The sequence below is a fragment of the Corvus hawaiiensis genome, chromosome Z, assembly GCF_020740725.1.
Source record: "Corvus hawaiiensis isolate bCorHaw1 chromosome Z, bCorHaw1.pri.cur, whole genome shotgun sequence".
NCBI classification, from domain to species: Eukaryota; Metazoa; Chordata; class Aves; order Passeriformes; family Corvidae; genus Corvus; species Corvus hawaiiensis.
In genome coordinates, this window is record NC_063255.1 from 26,631,350 (window position 1) to 26,653,825 (window position 22,476).

At 40.0% G+C, this 22,476-nt stretch overlaps 1 protein-coding gene across 4 annotated transcripts in view; it reads left to right on the forward strand.

Annotated features, from left to right (window-relative positions):
- Positions 1 to 22,476, forward strand: part of PLPPR1 (phospholipid phosphatase related 1) — a 115,481-nt gene that overhangs the window by 44,617 nt on the left and 48,388 nt on the right. For 3 of the 4 annotated variants that reach the window (XM_048290712.1, XM_048290715.1, XM_048290713.1), the window contains exon 2: positions 10,525 to 10,632. In XM_048290712.1, coding sequence (XP_048146669.1) covers positions 10,570 to 10,632 — 63 coding nt within the window. In that variant the 5' untranslated portion in view covers positions 10,525 to 10,569. Of the gene's footprint in view, positions 1 to 7,471; positions 7,494 to 10,524; positions 10,633 to 22,476 lie in introns of those variants that run through there. The other variant, XM_048290714.1, reaches the window with a different exon arrangement.

Below are 22,476 nucleotides of genomic sequence, written 5' to 3' on the forward strand. Positions count from 1 at the left end.
AGACATGATGTTCTGATGGTCTACTTAGAAGGATAGCAGCAAACAGTGCAGGACACGATGGCATATTTATATGCTTCTGTCAGCTTTTAGTGTTCAAAGGCCTGTTTAATCATAACCTGACCAAGTCAGATGGCGTGCAAAATTGTTCCCTTCATTTTCAGCCACAGTCTGTCATGCAGTTTGCAGGCTCCGGTTGTATTCGAGTGTATATGAATTTCTGTGCACACACATTCGTGCTGGTGCGTAAGTGTCCACAAAATATTACAAGCTAACTTTCTGTGTATAGTTGACCTGAAATAGGTGCATGTCTCACTAAAACTCTCTTACAGAATGTGTTTTCAGTAAAATCACTCTCTTAGAAGTAATATTAAGGTCTCAGCTGCAGGAATTTCAGAATTCGTCTTTGTGGGCTGAGTCACTTTAATTGTAACAGTTCAGTTGTTTCTGTGGACTGTATTGGCTTTAAAAATCAAATGCCTAATAGTGCAAACAATGTCTTTGAGGCCTTTCTGTGTGTCACGAGACAGAATTACACAGGGAAGAGCACAGACCTCCAAGCACACCAAAGCCTGGCCCTAATCAGGAGCTTAACTCCGTACAAGTGTTTGCAACAGCCTTGTTGGATTCATAGGTGAAGAACCATGTTTTTCAGTCTATCAGAATCTAGGGCATCCTTGTCCATCAAAATCTGGGTTGTGGCCTTGTAGCCAGACAAATGCTCTTGCGTCTCCTAGTAGCAACACTGGTTCTGAAATAATTCTGCGAGGACAAGGGTTTGTCAGATCTCAGTTGTCAGGGCTCGCCTGGAGATTTGTTCTGCTCTTTTAACTCTTACAGCAGTTGTCTGAAAGAGTGATAGGTGTTACCTAATCAGTTTGAGCTTTAGCTTGCTTTTACACGGCTGTATAATTTAGTGCCTATTTTTATAATAGTCTTCATCAGTTTCTCTGCCTAATGGGTAGAATTAACAAGTCTCTATTCTTTTAAAAATGAACTGTCTGAATGGCTGCATGGAGAAGAACAGACATGGGATAATAGCAGAGGCCTGAAAATTGTGAACACAAGGTGGTACCAGAACCAATCAAGCTACAACCAGCCACCCCACTTCCCAGTGAGGTGTTCAGGAGACTGAAGAGGAATAAGCTCTCACCACCAGCCCTGATGCCTTTCTCTTGGAGAAAAGCTATGGCTGAGGACAGTTTGCCATAACCCTCTCTCCTATTCCAGATGAAGCAGGACTCAGGGAGGAGTCTGTGGATAGCATAACGGTACAGAGAAGGGAGAGGTATTACAAGGTCTATAAACTCAGAAATATTTTTTTAATGGCTGTATTTTTTTATGGTAATAAGTAGATGTGGAGTAATAAGAATTTCTTTTCTTTTAGGCTGTTGTAGTCTAACAGTAAATTCTTAAATTCTTGATTTTCCACCCAGGTAGTGTTTCTGAGGCCCACATAAACTGCATGAGCTGTACAACAGTACTGCCCTTAGAAGTGGGCAGATTTGGGCTATAGGGGTTATACTTGATTTCCCTTGGCTGCATAATGGACCCAGAGATAAAAAAAGAGGAAAGCAAAAAAAAATTATTTTTCACTGTTATTAAGGAGAGCTTTTACCAGAGTCTTTTGTATGAGCGAAGAGAGCAGGTATGCCAGAAATCCTTTATTCTCTGTCTTGGCAAGGGATGAAGGTGAAGGGTTATAAACCAAGTGAACTGACGAAAGATCCAGATAAGATTGAGCTTGCTGCCAGACTTGCGAGAGTGTGAATCTGTGCAGTGCTTGTGTGTCTTTGACAGCTCCACTGCCAACATGAATACCGGAAAATCAGAGGAGCAAGCGACCCTGCCCCTGGGCCTCATCGCCAAAGGCAGCACTGTGGTGATGCAGTTATTTGTTTACTTTAATAATATTACAGCTTGCAATCAATACTCACACAGTTTTCTGGGCCCTGAGGGGACAAAATGAATGGGTTGTTTCTTTCTATCCAGAGTCTGCTTGCTTGTACCTATTACATGACTAGTTTTTAAACCATCTCACCATGATTTTGAGAGGAAATTTCCAGTGTAGAATTCATCCCCTGGAAAAAAAACAAAACAAAACAAAACACTGGAAATAAATAGAAAAATGTTAATTACCTGATTTTCATCCCCTTACCCTGTTTAGCATTGCTGTGCTCTGTTCCTTCCCATACTCATCTCAATATTTCTGCTTGCTTATCTTTACACTGTGACTTGTGTGAACACTCTCCAAAGGTGCTGGCTCCCTAGGTTGTCATAGAAGGGTAGTGGGAGGAGAGGGTTTGGAAATTTGCTCACAGACATCATCTGAGGCCTGAGAGTAGCTGGCACTTTGCAGAAGCTTCATCCTTGCACTTAAATGTGTGGATCAGCAGCTTGCTTGGATTTAGGCTCAGCAGATATGGCATACAAGAGCACCATGCAGCAAATATTTTTGAAATACGTTTTTAATACTGGGATTCCCAAATTAGTTCTGTGCAGAGCTGCGAAGCTCCATTACAGATAAAGAAGGAATACTTCTCGTTCTCGCTAACACATAAGCAGCCAATTGGTTTTTTTAATAGCTCAGTAGATTTCAGTAGGAGGTTGGCTAAGGAGGTTTTGTAAAGAAAAAACAAAACCAGTTTTCTGGAGAAAAGTACAAATTTTCTGAATGAGGAAAATGTCTTTGGACATTTTTTTCTTATAATATATTATTTTAATGATTTAAAAATAAAATTAATTTTAAAATATCTTCTGAAAAACCCTGATGTATTGGGATGGAAAGGGTGGAGTGTTTTCTAGGTAGACAAAATTTTCAGTCTTGTGGTTTTGCATCACAGGCAAAACCTGTGGTCTGTTTTCCTCTCCTACCCTTCATCCCATACGAGTTTTTCTGTAGCTCATCCAATTTTCCTCTCATCTGCACCACTGCATTGTTACCCTCTGTATTCTTGAAGTTTTCTTCTGCTTTCTTCTTTCCCTTCAATGTCTCCCTCCTTTTTTCAGCAGTTAATTGTGATAAGAGCCTGAGGAGGCAGCTGCTGGTTTTCTCCTGTTGAAATTGTTCGGTTTCCTCAGTGCCTGTGGTGTTGTGCTTGGGGAGTCACCAAGTGGAATGGAATTGGTTTCAGAGAGTGAAATTCGGTCACAAGCCCTTCCTGATAGCATCCCAAATACCAGGAAGATCATTGGTTTCCAGCCGGAGTCTTGCAGGACTGTCAGGTGCAAATCAGAAATGGTGGTGATTATTTTTTTGGTGAGTTGTGCAAATGAGACACTGAATGGAGAACTCGTGCAGTAGTTTACAGAATGTGATTTAGCATAATCAGAGTACCTGTATCTCAAGCCCATCATTAATTACATCAATCATTTGCAGTTCTGGATATCAACTGTGTTACTTTTGGAATGATAGCCTGATCTATTTTCATTAAACTAATCATATAACTAATCTCTGTAATTCAGAATCCTTTATGTATAGGAAGAGTTGCCTTAATGCTGACCACACCTGCCATTTTATTGCTATAAATACCCTTAAAGATAGATGGAGTTTTAACCAATCAGAAGTAAATGAAACAACCAATTAATTACCTCTTGTATTTGTTCAGAAAAAATCACAAGGTAAATTAATTAGTGTAAATAAAGATGATGTGCCTTCAGGTGGGATGGGTGGAGGCCAGAAATAGTCTTTCTTTTGCCATGATAATGCACAATTGCTGCATTTAGATTCACTTCAAATTTTGAAAGGATGAAATGAGAGCTGGAACAGTTAGCTTTTTTGACTTAAAGGGGAGTTAGGAGCAGGACAGTCTTGTAATTGCATGGATAAATTCAGTGGGTTTCGTTTTTTTTTCCAGAGGCTGCTTGTTATTTTTTTTAAAGAATTCCCTAATGAAACTCAGTCAGATTCCTTCTTCATCTATCATGTACCACTAATCCTTTTGCAAGAAAGAGAGGAACATTATCAGCTATAGCAGGTAAAACGTTTTATTCATATGGTTTTGCAGATGTGACACCACATTTAGGTGGGTTTCATTCAAATCAACACCAGGTAAATGATACACTGAAAATTTTCAGAAGGAATTCAGTGTCTTACCAAATGGAACAGACCAACCACGGTGACTTTCAGACCCGCAGGACAGGGAGAGGTTCACGGGTTTGAGATGGTTCAGAATAAGGCTTGTGGCCATTTTGTTTGGCTTTCTGGATATTAGTGTGCGTATACCTGCTATTCACACAGTTATGTTTGGGATCTATTTCACATCTATGAAATTCTGGCCAAGTGGCGTAAATGGAAATTTTGTGGCCAGAAGCTGTGGCATTGAAATTTCACTTTCCTCCCCATAATGAGAAGTTGTTACAAGGCCTCTGCTCTGCTGACATAACACTTGAACTCTCTTGAAGATGTAAGTGGTGCAGAACCCTTATCAGTCTGCCTATCCATAGATTTTTCACTGTTGCTTATCATTCAGACATGGGATAATTTTCTGCATGAAGCTAGTAACAAGGGAAAACAACCCTAACAGGATTCTTGAAATCTGAGCATCACTTTCTTCTAGGGATCAAACTCTGCTTTGACACCAGGGATTCAGCAACACATTTTTAAGAGAATGAGCTTAGGAATTGAGATAGTTATTAATATAGCTTTCTTCATAACCAGATGGCTTTTGTGTTAAGGGTTGTCATTTCAGATATGCTGTGAACTATATTACTTAAGTATCACTGTTTGCCATAAAATGGTTTTCTACTATAAGTGCTGAATGTGAAGATGTGCATTCTGCTAGCAGAAAAGGGTCAGAACTCTCATCAGAGAAAGTGTTTTTCTGTCTTAAATGCTGCAAAATTGTTTTTCTCTAATGGTGAACATGTGTGGGTTTATTTTGCGTACTGTTTTTATTCCTTTCCTTGCTGTCATTAGTGATGTGTAATTAGTTTCTTGTTTGGGAGTCTTTGGAGACACCTGTGAGAAGCACCTCCACTGTCAGGGCAATTTGTCTGAATGGTGTAGCTATCGAATGTTACAGTTGTCCTGGCAGAAACCAGGAGAGTTTACAATAAATTGTATTCTGGGGTGAGATCTAGATTCAGTAAACTGAGCTTCTGCTTCATCAGTTCAGCTCCTCTTTTCAGTGTTGTGGCAAAGCAGGACATTGTGCTCCTTACACAGGAATGCTCTTGGAGACAGTCACCAGCCAAGGCCTGAAATTTAGCACACAACCCTTGTTTGTGATCAGCTGCTGGACAGTTTCACAGTCAACAACTAAAGATCAAGCGTGACTCAGACATCGGGTTTTGGACAAACAGTGTCTCCAGTCTGACACCACATTACTGATCTGGTGGCCATGGTGCTGATGGCTCTTTGCCTCTCGGTTCATAGTGAATGGGGAAAGGATTCTCTGATGATATTAAGTGTCTTCCCTCTTTCCCAAGCCCTGTTGTGTGTAGGACATGCTCTTCCTCAAGGGCAACATGATCCAAAGGATAACTTTCTCATTTGTAGGTAAAAAATTAGTGTGTTGTGGGCCACTGAGACAGCAAACTGGGTGCCAGTTATCTGGTACCTTTTAACTGCTGCAGCCATGATGTTATTTTCTTAGTTTTACTATTTTCAGGCAAGTGCTCTGTGCAGTGATTGGGTGCAAGGCAGACAAGCAGATCTTCATGCTTGATATCATTTGTGCATTTTGTCACACTGAGTGATTCATGCCACCACTGTGGTTTCAATTACTTCAAAAACAGTAAAGAAGTCTGTACTTGGAAAATACTGACTGCCCTTTGCAGTAAAATCTTACCTTTATTCCTCAGATCCTTTTCTGTGCATCAGTTTGGTTTATGTGGAAGAGAGCTCTGGGGAAAACATTTTAACCCTGTACTGTCCTGTTGCAGCCTGTTCAGACTTACAGGCTCATGCAGAGGTTGCACTGGGATAATGAGGTGCCTTTGGACATTGCAGGTGAAGTTGCAAAGAGAGAATGTGAGGCTGTAACATCTCGGTGCACATTTGATCACCACTTGTAAGGTTGCAGTGTGTGTTCTGCTGGTTCCAGCAGCAAGCAAGCAGGGAAACCTGTATTACTAAAATGTACAATGAGGACTGTGTGGTTCTTGTGCAGGACTTAGCAAGCACATTTGAAAAGCAGCGATTGTGTTGTCAAGTGGACAGAGCACTTGACAGGAGTCTGAGAATAATGTGTCTTTCTTCAGCCTACACATTGAGTCATTGTCTGATGCCTGGCAAATTGCTTCAACTGTTTCCCCCCACAGGAAATAGAGGACCCTGCTTTACTGTGAGATCTGTAAGAGATAGTGTGATAAATAGTGATTATCATGATACAGTTCTTTGCCAAAGCTGGGATAATCATTGTTAGCAGCGGCATTAATTTTAATTTGTTTCCTTAATTGAATGGAGGTTTGACATATGCGGTTTGTGTTTCACTTGGGCAAACTGATCCTTGATGGACTGGTGCAGAGGTTTTGGTGATATCTTTTTACTTGTAAACAGAATTCTTATTTTAATTAAAGATCTTTATTATTTGAAGCCAATTGCCAACAGAGGTTTGCAAATTGCTAAAATAAGATTCCAGTAATTTAAAAATAGGAAGTACTGATGTATCTTTTACATTGTTACAGAAATAGTTGGTGTTCCATCTAATATAACATTTACATCTTATTTTGGAACAGTGTTAGCTGCTGCTGAAAAGATTGTGAAATTGAGAGACAGAAATACATTTTTTTTTGTGTTTGCATCACATCCTGGTACAAAATGACCAGTGGCTACCCTCCTCTCCTCTGGTCAGAGAAGATTTGGGATTCTGCAGTGAGGTGATGTCCCACATGTGCCAGTGGCTTCCTCTCTGCTGCTGTGGTTTGTGCAGCAGCTCCTGGATTTCAGGCTGGTGGTCTCTGAGCTACTGCAAAAGAAATATGCACTGATTCTGATTAACTGAAACACAGTTGAAAACTACAATGAACAGGGCCTGTTAGCATGTCTGGATTGTTGATCTGAGTATTTTCCACAGATGCCCAGATGTCCACTGCAGCAATATATGATTGTCCATCTTCTCTTCCTGCCTATGCAGGACATGGCTTAAAAAACATAGGGTTGACCACTGTCTCCAGAGGAACAGACCACCAATTAAATGTTTTGATGACTGATTACACAGAACAGTTGTGTGTACTATGTCTGCTGCAGGAACTTAGACTACAAAGGCTCAGCAAATGCTGGTTTGTCCTAGATATGTCCTTCTTGCTGTCTGCCACATGCTCACATAAAAGGCTTTAGAGTGTACCTGAATGGGGCATTCTAAAAGCCATTCCCCTGGATGGATCCCTGCAGCAAGAAAATCTCTTCAGCTTGAATTCTCTTTTTCTTTGCTGTCCTTTTCATTTAGTTTTCAATTCACTTATTTATATTCTCTGTCTCCACTTGTTCTCCCAGGAGATGCCTGACAATAACCTCCTATGCTGTAGATCAGGGGCTTTCTGAAAAAGCACAGGTGAGGAAAATTGAGCAAGATGAGAACTAATTTTAATTAATTCATAAATGTTGCATTATAGAATTATATATATTGTTTTAAGAGTGGAAGCACCTCATAATACCAGAGCTCCAGATTATTAATATTTCCTCTATAGTGGGCCCTAGTTAGTTAGAATAGGTTTGACCATTTCTACTCTTGTGCTGTGCTAATGTACGAGGCCTTAAAAGATCACAGCTAGTGGGATCTAAAAAGGCTCTTACAGTCTTTTACATGATTTCCTTAGCAATTCAGTCAAGTTGATAAAAATAGAAATAATAAATGGAGAAGGCTGATGCTGATATTATAGCTTTTATTTGCCATTGCTTTGGTCAGAGGCTTTGCACAAAAATTTGTTCAATGTGAACATGGATTATGGACCAAGAGTGTTACTAAAAACTTCTTGTACATCTCATTATGATTCTTTGGGCAAAACTGGGTTATCTCTGGCTGCTGTTCAGGCTGAAGTGTCTGGAGTTTGCTGTAATGTGTGTTTTGCTTTCAGTATCCCTAGAGGACTCATTGCCAGCTGAAGAGAGACAAAAGATGGTGCTCCCACCAAGATCATGCCTTTGCTTCCCTTTACTCTTTTGTCAAGTAACCTGATGAAAAGACCAGCTCTGACAAGCACTGGATAGCTGAGAGTTTTCCCACAATCTGGGAATTAGCTGATCAGGCAACTATTTGGTCTCTTACTACTTGAGCCTGACACAAATGTGTCATCACACAGGAGAGAAGCTGACATGTAAAATGCTTTCCCGTAGGCAGGGCAGTTTTTTAAAACAGTGGTGCACAGTGGAACAGGAACAGGAAAGGAACAGGCACAGTGATACACATCTGTAACACCAGGAGTCCCCTGGTGTTAAATCAGGCAAATTCATATGAGTACCATGAACCCTCAGTTTCTTCACTAGTTTGTTCAGTAGCTTTCAGTCATCTGTTTTAAGGGGTTTTAAATTCTTGGATTGCCTTGCAACCCTCTGCTTTGGCTAGGAACGCCTATCAGTTGGAACTGAAGGCTTGGATTGGGGTTACAGCATAGTGCTATGGAAAATCCTGGTTATTTCTAACATTAATCCAGCAAAGGATTCATGAAGGTGCTGAGGAATTAATGTCCTTGTGCTAAGCCATTTAAAAAAACTGGATTTGCAAAGTTTCTGACAGTGTATCCCCAGGGTACAGAAAAATTTCATTGAATAATGCTCTGTAAGCTGCTCTGACTCTTTTACTTGCTATTCCATCAGGTTTCCGTGTGTTTGCCAAGTTACAGGGAGAGGCGCATGGCACAAGATCTGGGGGTATTAAAAGTGTTGTTAAAAATGAATTACTGATTATTTTTCCATAAATGTGTCTTTTTTTAAGTAATGACACTAACCTCTGAGATAAACCCCATTTTTTTCTACTAAGTGAAGTTGAATTCTGTTTGGAAAACCAGGTGTTTTGAGGATATTTGTATTATAGAATGGGATACAGTGTAGGATGGGAATGTCTGAGGTGTGTCACAGATGACATTCCTGACTATTTTGTTTGATCTGAAACTGCGTTTCTCAATGGTTAACAGTTCAGAAGCTATTCTCGACACAGAATGTGGCCTCATTGGAGTCACGGTAGCTCTGCTGTGCCCAAATCCATCATACACATTGTGTATTTTGCAGCTCTGGGTCAAACTGTGAAGAGCTGAGATAAGGAATACATTAAGTAGTTCATAGGTGGCGAGACATGAGCCTGCATCATGGTGCAGGTGGAAAGCACTGGCAGCTGATCCAGCCCCTCCATCATGACCTCAGATGAACTCACTTGTGCTGATCATGGTATTTCTCCCAGTAACCCTGCTGAGAGCTGGTGAGAAAGCACTGACCCCTTTGTGAACCTCACAGGCTCCATATGCCAAGGCCTGAATTGCCACCCAGATGCCAGTGAGGTCAAAGAGTCACGGGAAGATGCTGTGCAAAGCATCGTCTGCAAATAAATGTCAGCTTCCACCTCCTTCCTCCTCTCTGGCCCTGACCCACAGCGATGCTTGTCATCAGGGCAGAGTTTCTGTGTGAGTGTTGCAAGTGAGGCCAGATCCACCTAAATCTGTGCTCTTGCTTGGTGCTCAGGTTAAAATTGGTAGCAGAGGATTTTGATTCTCTCCTGTGTCTCATGCTCTGTGCAATCCTGCACCTGGCAGCTCTCGGCTACACTCTGCTTTTCCAGCTCTACCTTTCCTCCTGCTCTCTATCTGCCTGTAAAGACATTTAAACCAGACTTAGCTTCTGGATGTGTTGCCTCATGCATGCAGAAAAAGACACACACTGTTAGTAAAATTTCTTTGTGTCAGTCTGCTTTTCTCTGTTTTTTCTACTTTTTGTGCAAAAAGAGTGTCTTAGCACAGTGTTATAAGGTTATGTTAATGAGAACAGCCAGTAGCCCGAAGTAATGCTGAGTGGGTAGTTTGGTGAATTAATGTATGAATTTATACCAGGACAGAAAGGCTCTGAAGAAAGGGCCCAGGTCTTCACTGCATTTTTGTTGCATTTGCTTGTTATGGGCTGTGAGTTTTTGTGCAGAACATGTGCTGTCATCTTGAGCAGATTTATACAGATAAACACTTTGATCATGTGTACAGTCAGTGTACTGTTAAGTATGTCTCCTAAAGTGCAAGTTTACAAGTCAATTACCAAAATCTCCTGGTTTAAAACACACTGTAAGCAGGTCAGTGGGCTGAAAACGTAATTTTACAGATCTGAGGAAGAATCTTTTGCTTGGGAGTGGATTGTATTTAAGGAAAACTCTTGTACTCCTTCTCACCCTTTGATCTGTATATGGTGTATCTTTAACCTATGTCTGTCTCTTCTTTTGTATTGTAAAGGGAGTGCCTTCTCAGGGTATTTTGTGCACAGTTAGACCTTGATGTTCTTTTTAGTCCATGTCCTTGGTCTATTAGCTCAGTGCTCTGTGTTATGAACCTCATTTTGGAGTTTGCAAAAGAGTGAAATATACTGAAATACCTCTGTCTTTTCTTTTTCAGGATATAAAGTTTTGAACAGTGCCTCCCCAAGAAGTGTGATGAGAAATGGCTTTAGGAAACAATACCCAGAGAAGTTATTCCATCATCCCCTGCTTCATCTTTGTTGAGGTGAGTGCAGCATTACCCTGCCAAGCCTACATAAAAGGCAGCTCTTCCCTGCAGGAATTAAGTAATTTGTTAGCCATTTTATTTGTAGGAAAGGATGCTTTCTTACTTGACCACATAAATATCCATCTTCATACTTAGTGCCATCAGATCCCCCTGGAAAAGTCCTGCATGAGTTATCCAGATCTTGGGTACAAGCATGCAAGAACAAGGAGAGACACTGTGCACCCAAGACTTCTCGGTCTGGTTTTCTGGCTAGTCCTGTGCTATTTGGCAGGGAATGGGCAGTAGCTGCAGGTGTGGGTCAGCAACAGATGACTGCTCATCTTCCCATCTTTTCTCAGACCTCTCTCCATCTTGGTGCTGCACAGGGACTAAACCTCATTCAAGGAAATTTTTGATCTCACAGTCTGACGGTTCCCGGGCTTGGAAAACAACCCTCAACTCTGATTTCAGTTCAGGTGGAACATAAAATGTAGATAAGGCATGCCTGACCTTTAAGTGTGATGAAGAAGCTTGGCTAGCATGAGGGCTATGAATTGTCTAGCAGTGAATCTGCAGTTAATGCTCCATGTCTTTGTTAAGGGCAGCTGGTGTGGTGGGTTTTTAAATCATTATTTAACTATTTTATTATTTTAGTCCATACAAATGGCACTTTGTGGTTCTTTTACTTAGCCTAACACTCATAGATTGGCCAACATTCATTATTCAAATCCATGATTGTTCAGCTGGTGCTTATAAGTCTGGGACGGTTTTCCTGGCAAGAGAAGCAACTCTGTGTTTCCAGGGATGATGAAAGCTTCCATCAGATTTAGATGGTAAAAAGGAGATAACTGCCTGTGAATAACCACCTTCAGAGCCACCTATCTGAAGTAGCTTAGATGGAACACTCACTCTTTGGCCCAAGCTATGAGGCAACTTGAGCTCTTCCACAAGTGAAGTGCTAGGAGCTGTCAAAAGACTAATTGTTGTTGTGATGGAGGCAATGGGCCACTGCTTTATTCTAACAGCTAGAGAAAGAAAGGATAAAAATGGGGGAAAGCAGAAATTAGCTCAGAAAAAACACCCAATGAAAACAATCAGAAATAAGTTGTCTCAAATTTATTGCTTAAACAAGCAGCTCTGAAGATTTTTAGTCCTCTAACGAAATGAATGATGGGCCTGGCTGGCAGCCTGTGACAGTGACATAAATTGTTCCTCCTGTAAACAAGACTGACATGAGGATTTTTTGCTCCATATATGTATATTCCTTGTTCTTTCACATACTTGATTTGCTGATTAAAACACAACATTAAATTAAAATCAATCAAAACCAGAGAGGTAGTATCTAAAAAGATGTTCTCTCTGCTACATTTGATAAAAACATGTATGTCTCCCCCTCTTTGTCCACAATATAGGTTTTTAATGTAGCACTACTGGGACTGCGGATTCATAGACTCATGTCAAGCACTGTAGCATTAAACAACAGGAAATCTAATTTCCTGCTGGGAGTGCAGAGATGATTGATAGTAGCCATTCTATCTGAAAAGTCCCTGTAAATCTTAAGGCACACTGGAGGTGGTGTTGTTTTCCCACTGCTGTGCTTTTGAGACTAAAGGAAGTGCTTTTTATTTCAGAGGAGCTGTCCCAGACAGCCAAGCCCTGTGCTGGATTACCTGGGTTAGGACAGACCCTATTTTTGTTGCTTTGAAGCAGCCATGAGAATTGATTAGCAGTGTGACACCTTGCTGCTGCTGTGAAAAGCAGGACAGCTAAAAATAATGTCACCTGCTCTTCTGACAACGGTTTTCCGTGGGAAAACAATCCAGCAGCACCAGGCTAGCTGATCATGATAGGAAAAGAGATGGTCATGAAAAATTATCATAGGCCTGTGCCCTGCTGCCTCCCCCACTGGAGTCTTGTCCCGTGATTAGAAGTTTTGAGATATTTGCTCTTAAGGAAATAATGCTGAGACTTGATTGTCACATCAGATGCCCTGCCAGCAGGTGTTTGCTCTGCCCCCTCTGCAGTGTGCCTTCATCAAATTGTGGTGGCACAGGTAAAAATGAGGTGTCACAAGGAGTTTGGACACTTTAAGTACCATCATGCTTCAGTCTGTACAAATATGACACAGTTTCAGCAGTTACTCTAATTTCCATTTTTTCCCCATTTCATTTTCCTCCCAGTGAGCTAACTCATAGCAGCTAGTTATTATGGAACCTGACCTGAAGATGAATGGTTCATTATGGAAACTTAAACCCCGTGCCTGACTCTACAAATTCCTTTTTATGTTCAAAATATGAAAGTTTTAATAATAAAGAGATAACATGTGATGTCTAATCTGAAATGACAGAAATGTTAAATCAACATTTTCGTTCCCTAATTGGAAACACAATGTCACGTTATGAGTGGATATAAAGGCTAACCAGGGAATCATTAAACTAATTTTGAGATAGATAAATTATCAAATCTGAGTTCCTGTCCCAAATAATGCAGGCAGCTTTCTGGATGACTCTTTATTATATTACAAGAGGTGTCATTACAGTCTGTGATTTGTCACCAAATGTCTGTGAAGATTTGGTGTAGTACATTTTGTTAAACACATAAACAATTAACTAGCATGAGCAGGAGACTCAGATTCTCCTTTTCCCTGCCCTCCTTTGCAGACAGCATCCTGAAAGGAGTCTTGAGGAGGCTCTTTCCCAGCCTTGGTTTGCGTTAGACAGATGTTAAATAGTGCAAAGCTCCCCTACCCCACAGCTTCCAGGGCCCTTGGAATCAGTGGTGGACCCAGAGCATGCAGACAGGGCTGTAGAGCTGCTTTTGATATGCCCTGGATCTATCCCAGCAAATGACAATAGTGCACAGCAGCCTGTGTGAGGATTTGTTGATGGCCAGCACTGATCACTAAAGGGGTCTCATCGATGGTAGACAAGCATGAGAGAAAGTAGGAGAAGCAGCACCTGGGATGACAGGAGGAAAATTCTCACATGTTCTTCCTTTTTCAGTTATGGTGACCTTTGTTTGCTAAAGCTCTTTGTGGAGCGTCTCCCCCCTCCTCACATGCTGGCATGTGTGTGACAGAGCAGTGTCAAAAACATCTGTAACAACGCTTCAGCACAGCTGTTCCATTGTTCTGCTATCGCACTTTGCAAGGTTTGATTCAAGGAGTGCTGTGTCACATCCTTCCATAGAGCATCTGAGTGTGTGCTGGCTGAGGGTGAGGAAAGGTACAGTCACAACTGGCAGACCTGTTTTGTGCATGAAAGTACAGCCAGTTTTCTGCAGATGAGGAATAAATTGTCAGAACAGCTAATCTCCCTGAGGTCTGGGCAGGGATAGAAGTGGGAGAAGTACAATGCCTGGCAAATGCCAGCTCTCTTCCTCTGGGACTGGTGAGCTGCCCTGAGGTCTTCATCCAGCACTGGTTTCCGTGCTCTCAGCTCTTGCCCTCTCTTTGTTCGTCTAATTTTGGGGGCCAGCTTTCTAGGAGAAAACTCAAGCTGGGGGGATGTAGGAGAGAGTCCAGTATGGCCTTGAATTTGGTAGGTCAGTGTTGTCCTTGCTTTTGCAGCCTATTTGACGCTTATCATTGGTGACAGGAAGTGCGAGGCGATGTGATAATTGCATTTAGCAAATAGATGTTGGAAGGAAAGTTTCATACTGTGAGTAAACAGCATCCCCACAACTTCACAAGACTTCAGGGGGAAGGCATGGGAGCAACTTTAGAGCCATTGTGTCTGTTTGAATGGTGGTTTTTGAAGAAGCAGTATCCTTTTCTCCCTGCAAATAAAACCCTCAACAACAGTAATGGCTCTCTAGGCAACAAAAGGAGAAATTTGGTCTGGAATTTCTGCTGATGAGGCATTTTCTACTTCCTTTTTCCTTATCCTCACACTGCAAGTCCTGGCCTGAGGGCTTGAGTTGTTTCAGGGTGAGTTGTCTGAGGAGTTCTTTTCAAACGCAGTTACTCTTCAAGGAGTTGGGCACATTCTGAGGTGAGTCTTTGCACGTGAAGACACTAAAATTTTCTGGAACCAGATTTAATTCAATTGTCTTAAATTGATCAAAGAGTTACTGAATACCAAAAGACTGATATATGACTGATGTATATGCTTCATTGTGGATTATTGTAATCCTGACCCTGACAAGGTAGTAGGGGCAGACTCAGATATGTAACACCATTAAAACTTAAAACATTGGACATCTTTAAATTCTAAAATCTGATGATCCCACTTTTTCACACTAAATCCATTATTCTGTCCCCAGGAAAGCTTTTGCAGGCAGAGTGGAAACTGTTTGTTCTTGACAACCTGATATATAGAACATTGCAGAGGGCTGAGGATTTTATAAGGAAAAGATCTTCTCCCTTCCCCCAAATGAATAAAATAAAAAAATCTGAAAAATAAAAAGCTCTAGTCCTACATCTATTCTGGTACAAATTTGGATTTGAACTGTAGGTATGCTATAGCCACACAGGATTTCTGTTTCTACAGTGGGGTACATTTTCCTTTATTTTTTGCTATTTACTGTCTGGACAGATTGAATCATCTTCAAATATTAGTTCAAATGTAATTTTAAAAAAAGTTTCAACTTAAAGAAGCACTGAAGGAAAGCATTCTTTTTTCCTTGCCTACATACATTTTCCTGTCAGTATTTCATGTAGTCAAGCCAACAGCTGAACTACCAAGTAGCAGGGGAATTTCTGCAATACTGAAATCATTTGTGTAAGTAAGACAAGTGCCTCTTGAACTTCTGTTTGTCATCAGCATCACAGCAGGCCTTAGGGAGCTATGAAATATCAGTGAATTTAGAACATTCATTACATGTGTGACACTTCTTTTATTATAATTTTTTGGTTAGGTGTCTGAAAACTCAAAAGGTTTTGCACACTTGGCTGGTGCCCTCTAATTTTGAGCAGTATTTGAGGAGTGTGAAATGACCTCTTATGTGAACTGTAGTCCTCAAAGTTACATTTGTAAGGGGCACTGATTGTATGGGAAGTAACTTTTTATTTGTTTATTTAAAAAAAAAAAAGTCACTTCTCTCATAATAAAAGCTTTCTGGTTGCATTAGAGCTTTAATGATATCATTGCTGCATAAAGGACATAGAGACATAAGATTGCAATTTTGGATATTCAAAATACAATGTTTTTGTCAAGGTTCAGCTCTCCTGGAGAATGGAAAAAAAATCCCGTCAGAATATAACATAACCTTTGACTGGAAAAGCATCGCAAGGTGAACTAACTTCCGAACAGTAGCAGCGCTCAGTGCTCTGGTCCTTCCTTCTCCATCCATGCCATGCTTAGCTGTGCTGTGCTGCTCCCCTGGGATGCTGTGAGGACAAAGTGCCCCGAGGGACGTGTCATGTGCTGGTGTTGTATAAACTCTCTGTCATTAGATCCCCACTTAGGCCAGCTGCGAGAATTGGTGCTGACAGATGCTGTGCAAATTCAGAGGGGCTCCTCTTGTAGCAGGGTGATGTTTCTGCATAATCCCTGTGCTTCGGTCACTTCTGTTCCTTGGGATTCATTGTTTCTAATTTTATTCACTCAGCATATATCTATCTGTTTATCCTTGTTGCTCTTTCTAAAAATCTCTTTATGTTCCCCATTTGCCAGTCGTTCCTCAGCATTTGCTTTCTTTGTCTGTCCTCCACATACCTCCTTTGTTCCAGGTGACTGGATAGCTCCATATTGTAAAATTGGCTTGATCTCAGTGAATAGGTGTCTCTTGAACATTGGATTAGTTTTGTTGGATTGCTAAGTAGCTTTCATATTACCTGACTATAACTTCTAAGTGCTTCACAATTAGGCGGAGAGCACAGAAAACTCTTGGCCAAAATAGGCACTGTGAAATAAATCTGATTACTATTTGATTCTCCTTAGCTTCTTGAGGACCTCTTAAAATTAACATTAAGGGGCTGCCATGAGAGATTAGGTGCTTTACTGAATTTTTCTTTAAAACATAAATGAAAGAAGGATTGTATTCCTGCTTGCGGACGCGTGAAGCACTTTTTTTCATCCTGCCCTTTATCCTGGAAATTTCCTATTGCAAATAATCCATTTGACAACCTGAATAACATCTTAGGGTTTCCACCAATGAATCTGGTAGACTTTTCAAGGACAGGATTAAAGGTACCAAAAGTTCTTTGTCTTTAATTAAAAAAATGCATTTGGTAATAGAGCAAAATGCTGTGAACATATTGCTTTACCTTTTTACACTGTGCCTTGAAACTAGCCAACACTTTAGAGAACTACTGTATTTTATAACATGTTGGTCTGTTAATCAGATTCTGAGAGAAGGAATTGTGCGGGGGTTTTTTTATTACTCAGCTGTTAGGGAGATTGGATTTGCTTTGGTTCTGAAGAAGAAATGCATTTTTCCCATTTGTTAGTTAAAAAAACCCCCCATAGCTTTAGTAGATTTTTTCTGGACAAACTAGTAATTAGAAAGTTTGTTTAAAGCTTTGGGAAAATGGGTCATGAACCAGGCACTGTTCATGCAGGTGTTCTGTATGTGCAGAAGTCTGCAGGCCATATCTGAAGCCTTCTAAGCTGGAAGGTATTTCCAGTAATGACTGAGCAGCTTTAACTAGGCTTGAAATAGATAGCAATAACAGATAGCAATGTCCAGTGAGAATACACAGGACACAACATGTAACATGGGCAGCTATCTCCCTGTGGTAGCAGAGTGATACTACTCGTCAAAATTACTGCCCAATTTTTCCCTCCTTTCTTTTCAGAAGTATACTTAGGTTTTTGTTGCATGGATATTGCTGTAGAGCCCTTAATGTGTTAATTTTTGTTCGTTTGACTACTTCAAAAACCTAAGGGATTTTCATGTTTTCTTTCCCAAGCACACAATGTTGAGCTATTTATTTGCTCAGATACAAGAAAATTTGGAGATCAATGAAGTGCAGTGCACCTATCAATTTATTGACTGCTCTGTGATAGTTGCACCATTTCTTCTGGTGTGCATCTGTGAATAAACTTTTTGTTTTGTTTTGTTTTGGTCTGTAGAAATATCCCTGCATTTGCATAAGTTACATGAAGTTCTAAAAAGAGTGGAAAGGAATGAATAGGGACTCACAAATGCAGTCTAAGTAACCTGAAGTACAACAGTCAAGCCTTTCCAGAACTGATCAGTAGGAAAGACATGGAAAATGTAGGAGCAAAGGAAGATGCTTAAAGCATAATTTGAAATATCAAATCCATCCCAACTTTTTGACATTGGCTTTGACATCAGGAGAATTTTTAAAAGTGGAATAGGTCTTTTTAAGCATCGTGTCCAGTTTCATCAGGACTTGATTCCTGGTTCCTGACCAGCCACTCCAGACATTGAAAGGGAGGGGTTTGTTTTAGCAGTGTTTCAAGGGCGAAGTCATTAACATCAGCCATATGGCAAAAAGTGTTTCAGTGGTTTAGCTTTGAAAGAATATTGACATTTTCTGCTCTCTAGAAATTCCAACTGAGTTTTAATGACAGGTTTAGGAATCGGTCTGCCGAGTCTTGTGCATCCTGTACAAACTTAAGGTACGGCATCAACCCAGAGCTCCAAGCTTCTGGCAACATTTGGGTGCCTTTAGGTGGGTAGCAAATAGCTTCTAAATTGTTAGATCTTCTCTCTCTAAAGCACAAATGGATAATGCAGTTGCCGGTATCATGAAATAAATAAATCTATTATGAATGCAGCAGAATGTGGCAACAAAAAAAAATAAAACATATCTTTCTGGAGAAATTATACTTTATGTTTCTGTATTTCTAACTCTTTAGGCCAGTGCACCTCAGGTTTCATGATCTATTCTGTAATAGATGTAAAAAAAAAAAAGTAAGAGAATCCTGAGGCCTTCTGAAGGGACATCTGATGCTTCTTCTGAGTCCATTCCCACATCCCAGCATTTTCGCAATAAACAATTCTTCTCGAATATGTTTCCTCCACTGATGTATTTCACCAGGAATTTCTGTGAGGTGTCGGATATAGTGCAAGTAGTTTGCAGATCCTGTTCCTAAAGTCAGGTCACATGTTTTTTACGCAGGTGGGTTTGCACGTGTCATGTATTTTGTCACAACTGTGGCAGCAGCTCAGTGGAGCTGTCGGAGAGACTGTATGAAAATGGATCAATACAGAGGTGTTTGCAGGAAATGCGGGAGGCAGTAGGAATTGATGCCTTGAGAGTTGTTGCATCTTGTGCACATGATGCTAAAGGGACACTCAGGTCTTGACACATATGAAATTATTACTCATAATGGTTGTGTGCTTACAACAGTGATGACAGATTGACCCTCCATTTTTGGGTTCATGAGTCTTCATGGATTATCTTTCAGCTTGATTCCATGCCTAAAATAATATTTCTGATTCAGAAGTTCAGGCAAGGTTAAGATTTAGGATATCTCTATAAATTCACAATGATAAATTATGTTAGGTCTTCCTGGAAAACTCCAGTTTTAAGTTAAAGAATCATGAGTTAAGATGCATCTGCATCTTGAAACAGATTTAAGGTCAAGATTTCTGTTGCAGATAGATTTTTAGAAATGGTTGTTAGGTGCATGGTTGATCAATATCTTACTGAGAACATAGTCGATTTTTAAAGAGTTGTTTCACAGCTCAAGAAACCAAATGGTTGTTCATAATGGTGTGTAACTCTTACTTTTGAGTGACGTGTTTACAGCACCCACTGGGATTAAGATCTTCATCAGACTACACATCCTTAGAGTCCCATGGCTGGCTGTGATCTCTACCAGCAGAGATTCTGCTTAATTGCAGAGGGTCAGTGCAAAGAGCCCAAAAGATTAAAACATTCTCCAAAACCTGCTATGCACTTCTTTCTGTTATCATTTCCTTTATAGCCTAAACACAGGTGCAGATGAATGGAAGAAACCATGTAACAGAATGGGTTTAAAATGCATTTGAATAATTTGTTAACTTTTCATAGTTCTAGGGCATTATTAACTTTCTATGATTCTAGAGTAATTATTTATGAGGCCTACAAAAAATATGCTGCACTAAGATTAAAGCAACTTGGAAATAATTATGCAGTTATTGCTGGAGTTGCTGTCAGTTTTATCATGACTTCAGTAAAGTGAATTCTATAACTTAAAGGATAGCTACACTTGGTCATATAATGGTCAACTTATTCCTGTGTTTCCTTCTCCCACCTATTAAATGCTGCATGTCTGTCCCCAAAATCAATAATCTATTGTTCATCGCAACTTCTGGAGTTTAGACTTGGCATACCTGGCAGGAGCTCTAATAATAATACTAATCCTGTATCAATACTTGTTACATATTTTACTAAAGCACAGAAATGTAGTGTGTGATCATTATGTGCAGATGTACAACATTATTGCATTAATACCACCTTTATTTAGTTTACACTAAAGAGACTACTCGGTTTCTCAAAACTCTTTGTGAGTTTTGCATGCTTCATGGAGAAAATGAGGTTAGAGAGGCTTAAAAATAGTTTGTGGTACTTTTTCACAGTGGAACTACTGATTGCATTTCCATTTGATTTCCTCAAAGTGTTAGTCTCAAACTAACGCTGCACTTTTTATAAAATTATAGCAAAAAAAATCTGTACATGCACCGCATAAATGTAGTCTAGTTTCTTATTAGAAATATAAGATTCCAGTTATAGGGTATGAATTAACTTTTCAAATAGATTGGATAGCAGATTGTACTTTTATTAGTTTTATAGTTGTGCTAATATTTGACTTGCTGCTAACTAGGTCAGCAGTCCTCAGTGATCTTTATGATCTTATTTAAACCAGCCAAAGCAAAAATCAGTTCAGCTCTGTTACAGTGGTGGGGAACATACTGAAACTCTCAAACTGATCAAATTGTGGGAAGAGAGGTGGTTTATACAGTGCTAGTATCGTGTGAATAAATACCAGGGTTGGTTTAACATGTTGAGTTTCAGGCTTTTTAATTCTTATTGAAAACTCTTTGTGTAGAAAGGAGTAAAGCAGTTTGGGACTTGGAAAAAACTCGAACTAGATGTGATCTGAATGAAGAAAGGCAGCCAGGGTCAACCAAGTGAGTAATAAACCCAAGTTTTTACTCCTTTGAGCTAAAAAGAAAGGTCACAGACCCATAGAATGATTTAGGTGGGAAAGGTTCTCTGCAGGTCTCTAGGCATAACGTGGCTCAGAACAGCAGCAGCTGGGTGAAATTCCTTTGGGCCTTGTCCAGAGTTTTCCAATTGTCTTACGGGCAACCTGCTTAGTTTTTGAGTATCCTCATAGGAAAACACTTATCCTAATATTCTTTCTAATAAAGTGATGCAATCTGGTGTGAAAGAAAAGGAATCTAGGCCTGATGACAGAAAAAAGAGAAGGGAGAATACAACAAAAATGAGAATGGGTAGCAGAAAGCAATAAACGAATGAATCGCATAAAAAATCTTCCTTTTTGACTTTTAGAGCTGTGTGCAGTTGGAATCCTAAGACCTGTTTTGTCTGCCCAGTCCCTTTTTCTTGCAGGAACTTCACCTAGGTATTTGCATGCCCAGTATGAAAATGTTGATTACCAGTAGTCAGCATGTAGATTTCCTTGTCCATGTTCAATATTTTAGAAACCAACATGTTGGAGAAAGCTTCCTGTTCAAGCCTTGACATCTCACTCTGTTTTGTGAACCCAATGAGCTGTATTGCTGTGCTGCCTTTTCCTAATATCTGCATCCTGAAGTGATTTCCACTGGGCTCTTCTCCATACTGTCCACTATTCAGCTTCCTGCAAAAGCCGTGTGTGTGTTTGTGCCTCCTGCTCCTGGGCCTGGATTTTGTTAGACTTGGTTTAGTAAGAGGAGATGAAACTGTCCTTTGTGTATGTGGAGATTTGTTAAATGAGCATCTAGACAAACACCAGTAATGTTAAATCCATGTTCAGACATGATTATTCTTGAATTACATCCAAACCTTGTCAAAACAAATAACCATTGCAAATACCTTTGAATATTCCTCTTTGTTTTGACAGGGCTAACATTGAAAAGAGAATGGTATCTTTAAGTGAAAGGGGAAAAAGTGAGCTCCAGAACCTGGTGCAATGTTATGAAAGTTTTCAAACCCAAGTCTTTTCTTCTTCCTTACCTTGCATTCAAAATTGCACAGCAAGATGATTACAGGTTCTGAAAAATGAAGCAGTCAATATTAATTTTTAATATGACTGCCTGCCAGTGATAAGGAATTGTATGAAAGGATTGGCTCAGGCACAACATGACTTGCATGCAGCAGAGGAGATTCAAAGTGGTAATTGTTTTTTTAAAATCTTCCTGTTCAGCTGGGAAAATGTTGGAGGCAAATAAAATGGATTTCATAATGCATTATACATATTAATAAGACTGTGAAGTAAAATGTCTTTGATAGTTTTCTGTTTAATTTAAAACATTGTCTCTATTTGATTTTTATGATTGCTCTAAGAGTCCTGCAATCTTGGTATCAACAGATAGCTTCTTTTGGCAGTAAGTGCTGCATTTATCAATGTCTAATGACTGTAAACCTGCACTACTCTATTAAATAGCATGGGTCTGGAAGCACACTCAAGTATTATGAATTTTAATAAATGCTGTTCTATGAATGACAAAGATTCAGAGCTCCAGCCAGCTCCAAGGTTGTCAGCTCAGATGGAAAGCTTTTATACCTGGAAGAACAAGGCAACAGAACAAGCATCTAAGGACGTGATAAGGTCACTGTTGTTAGAGAAAAGCTAGATTTGATTTTCTCTCTTCTACATGTGAATTCTGCGCTGCCTTGATACTGACAGACCCAGTGGCTTTCATTGGACCCAGCAGTTCATCACAAAGGTATTGGAACACAAAACAGCTTAATGCAAACACATGAGGAATTTCCATCAGAAAACACTGGAACTGAAT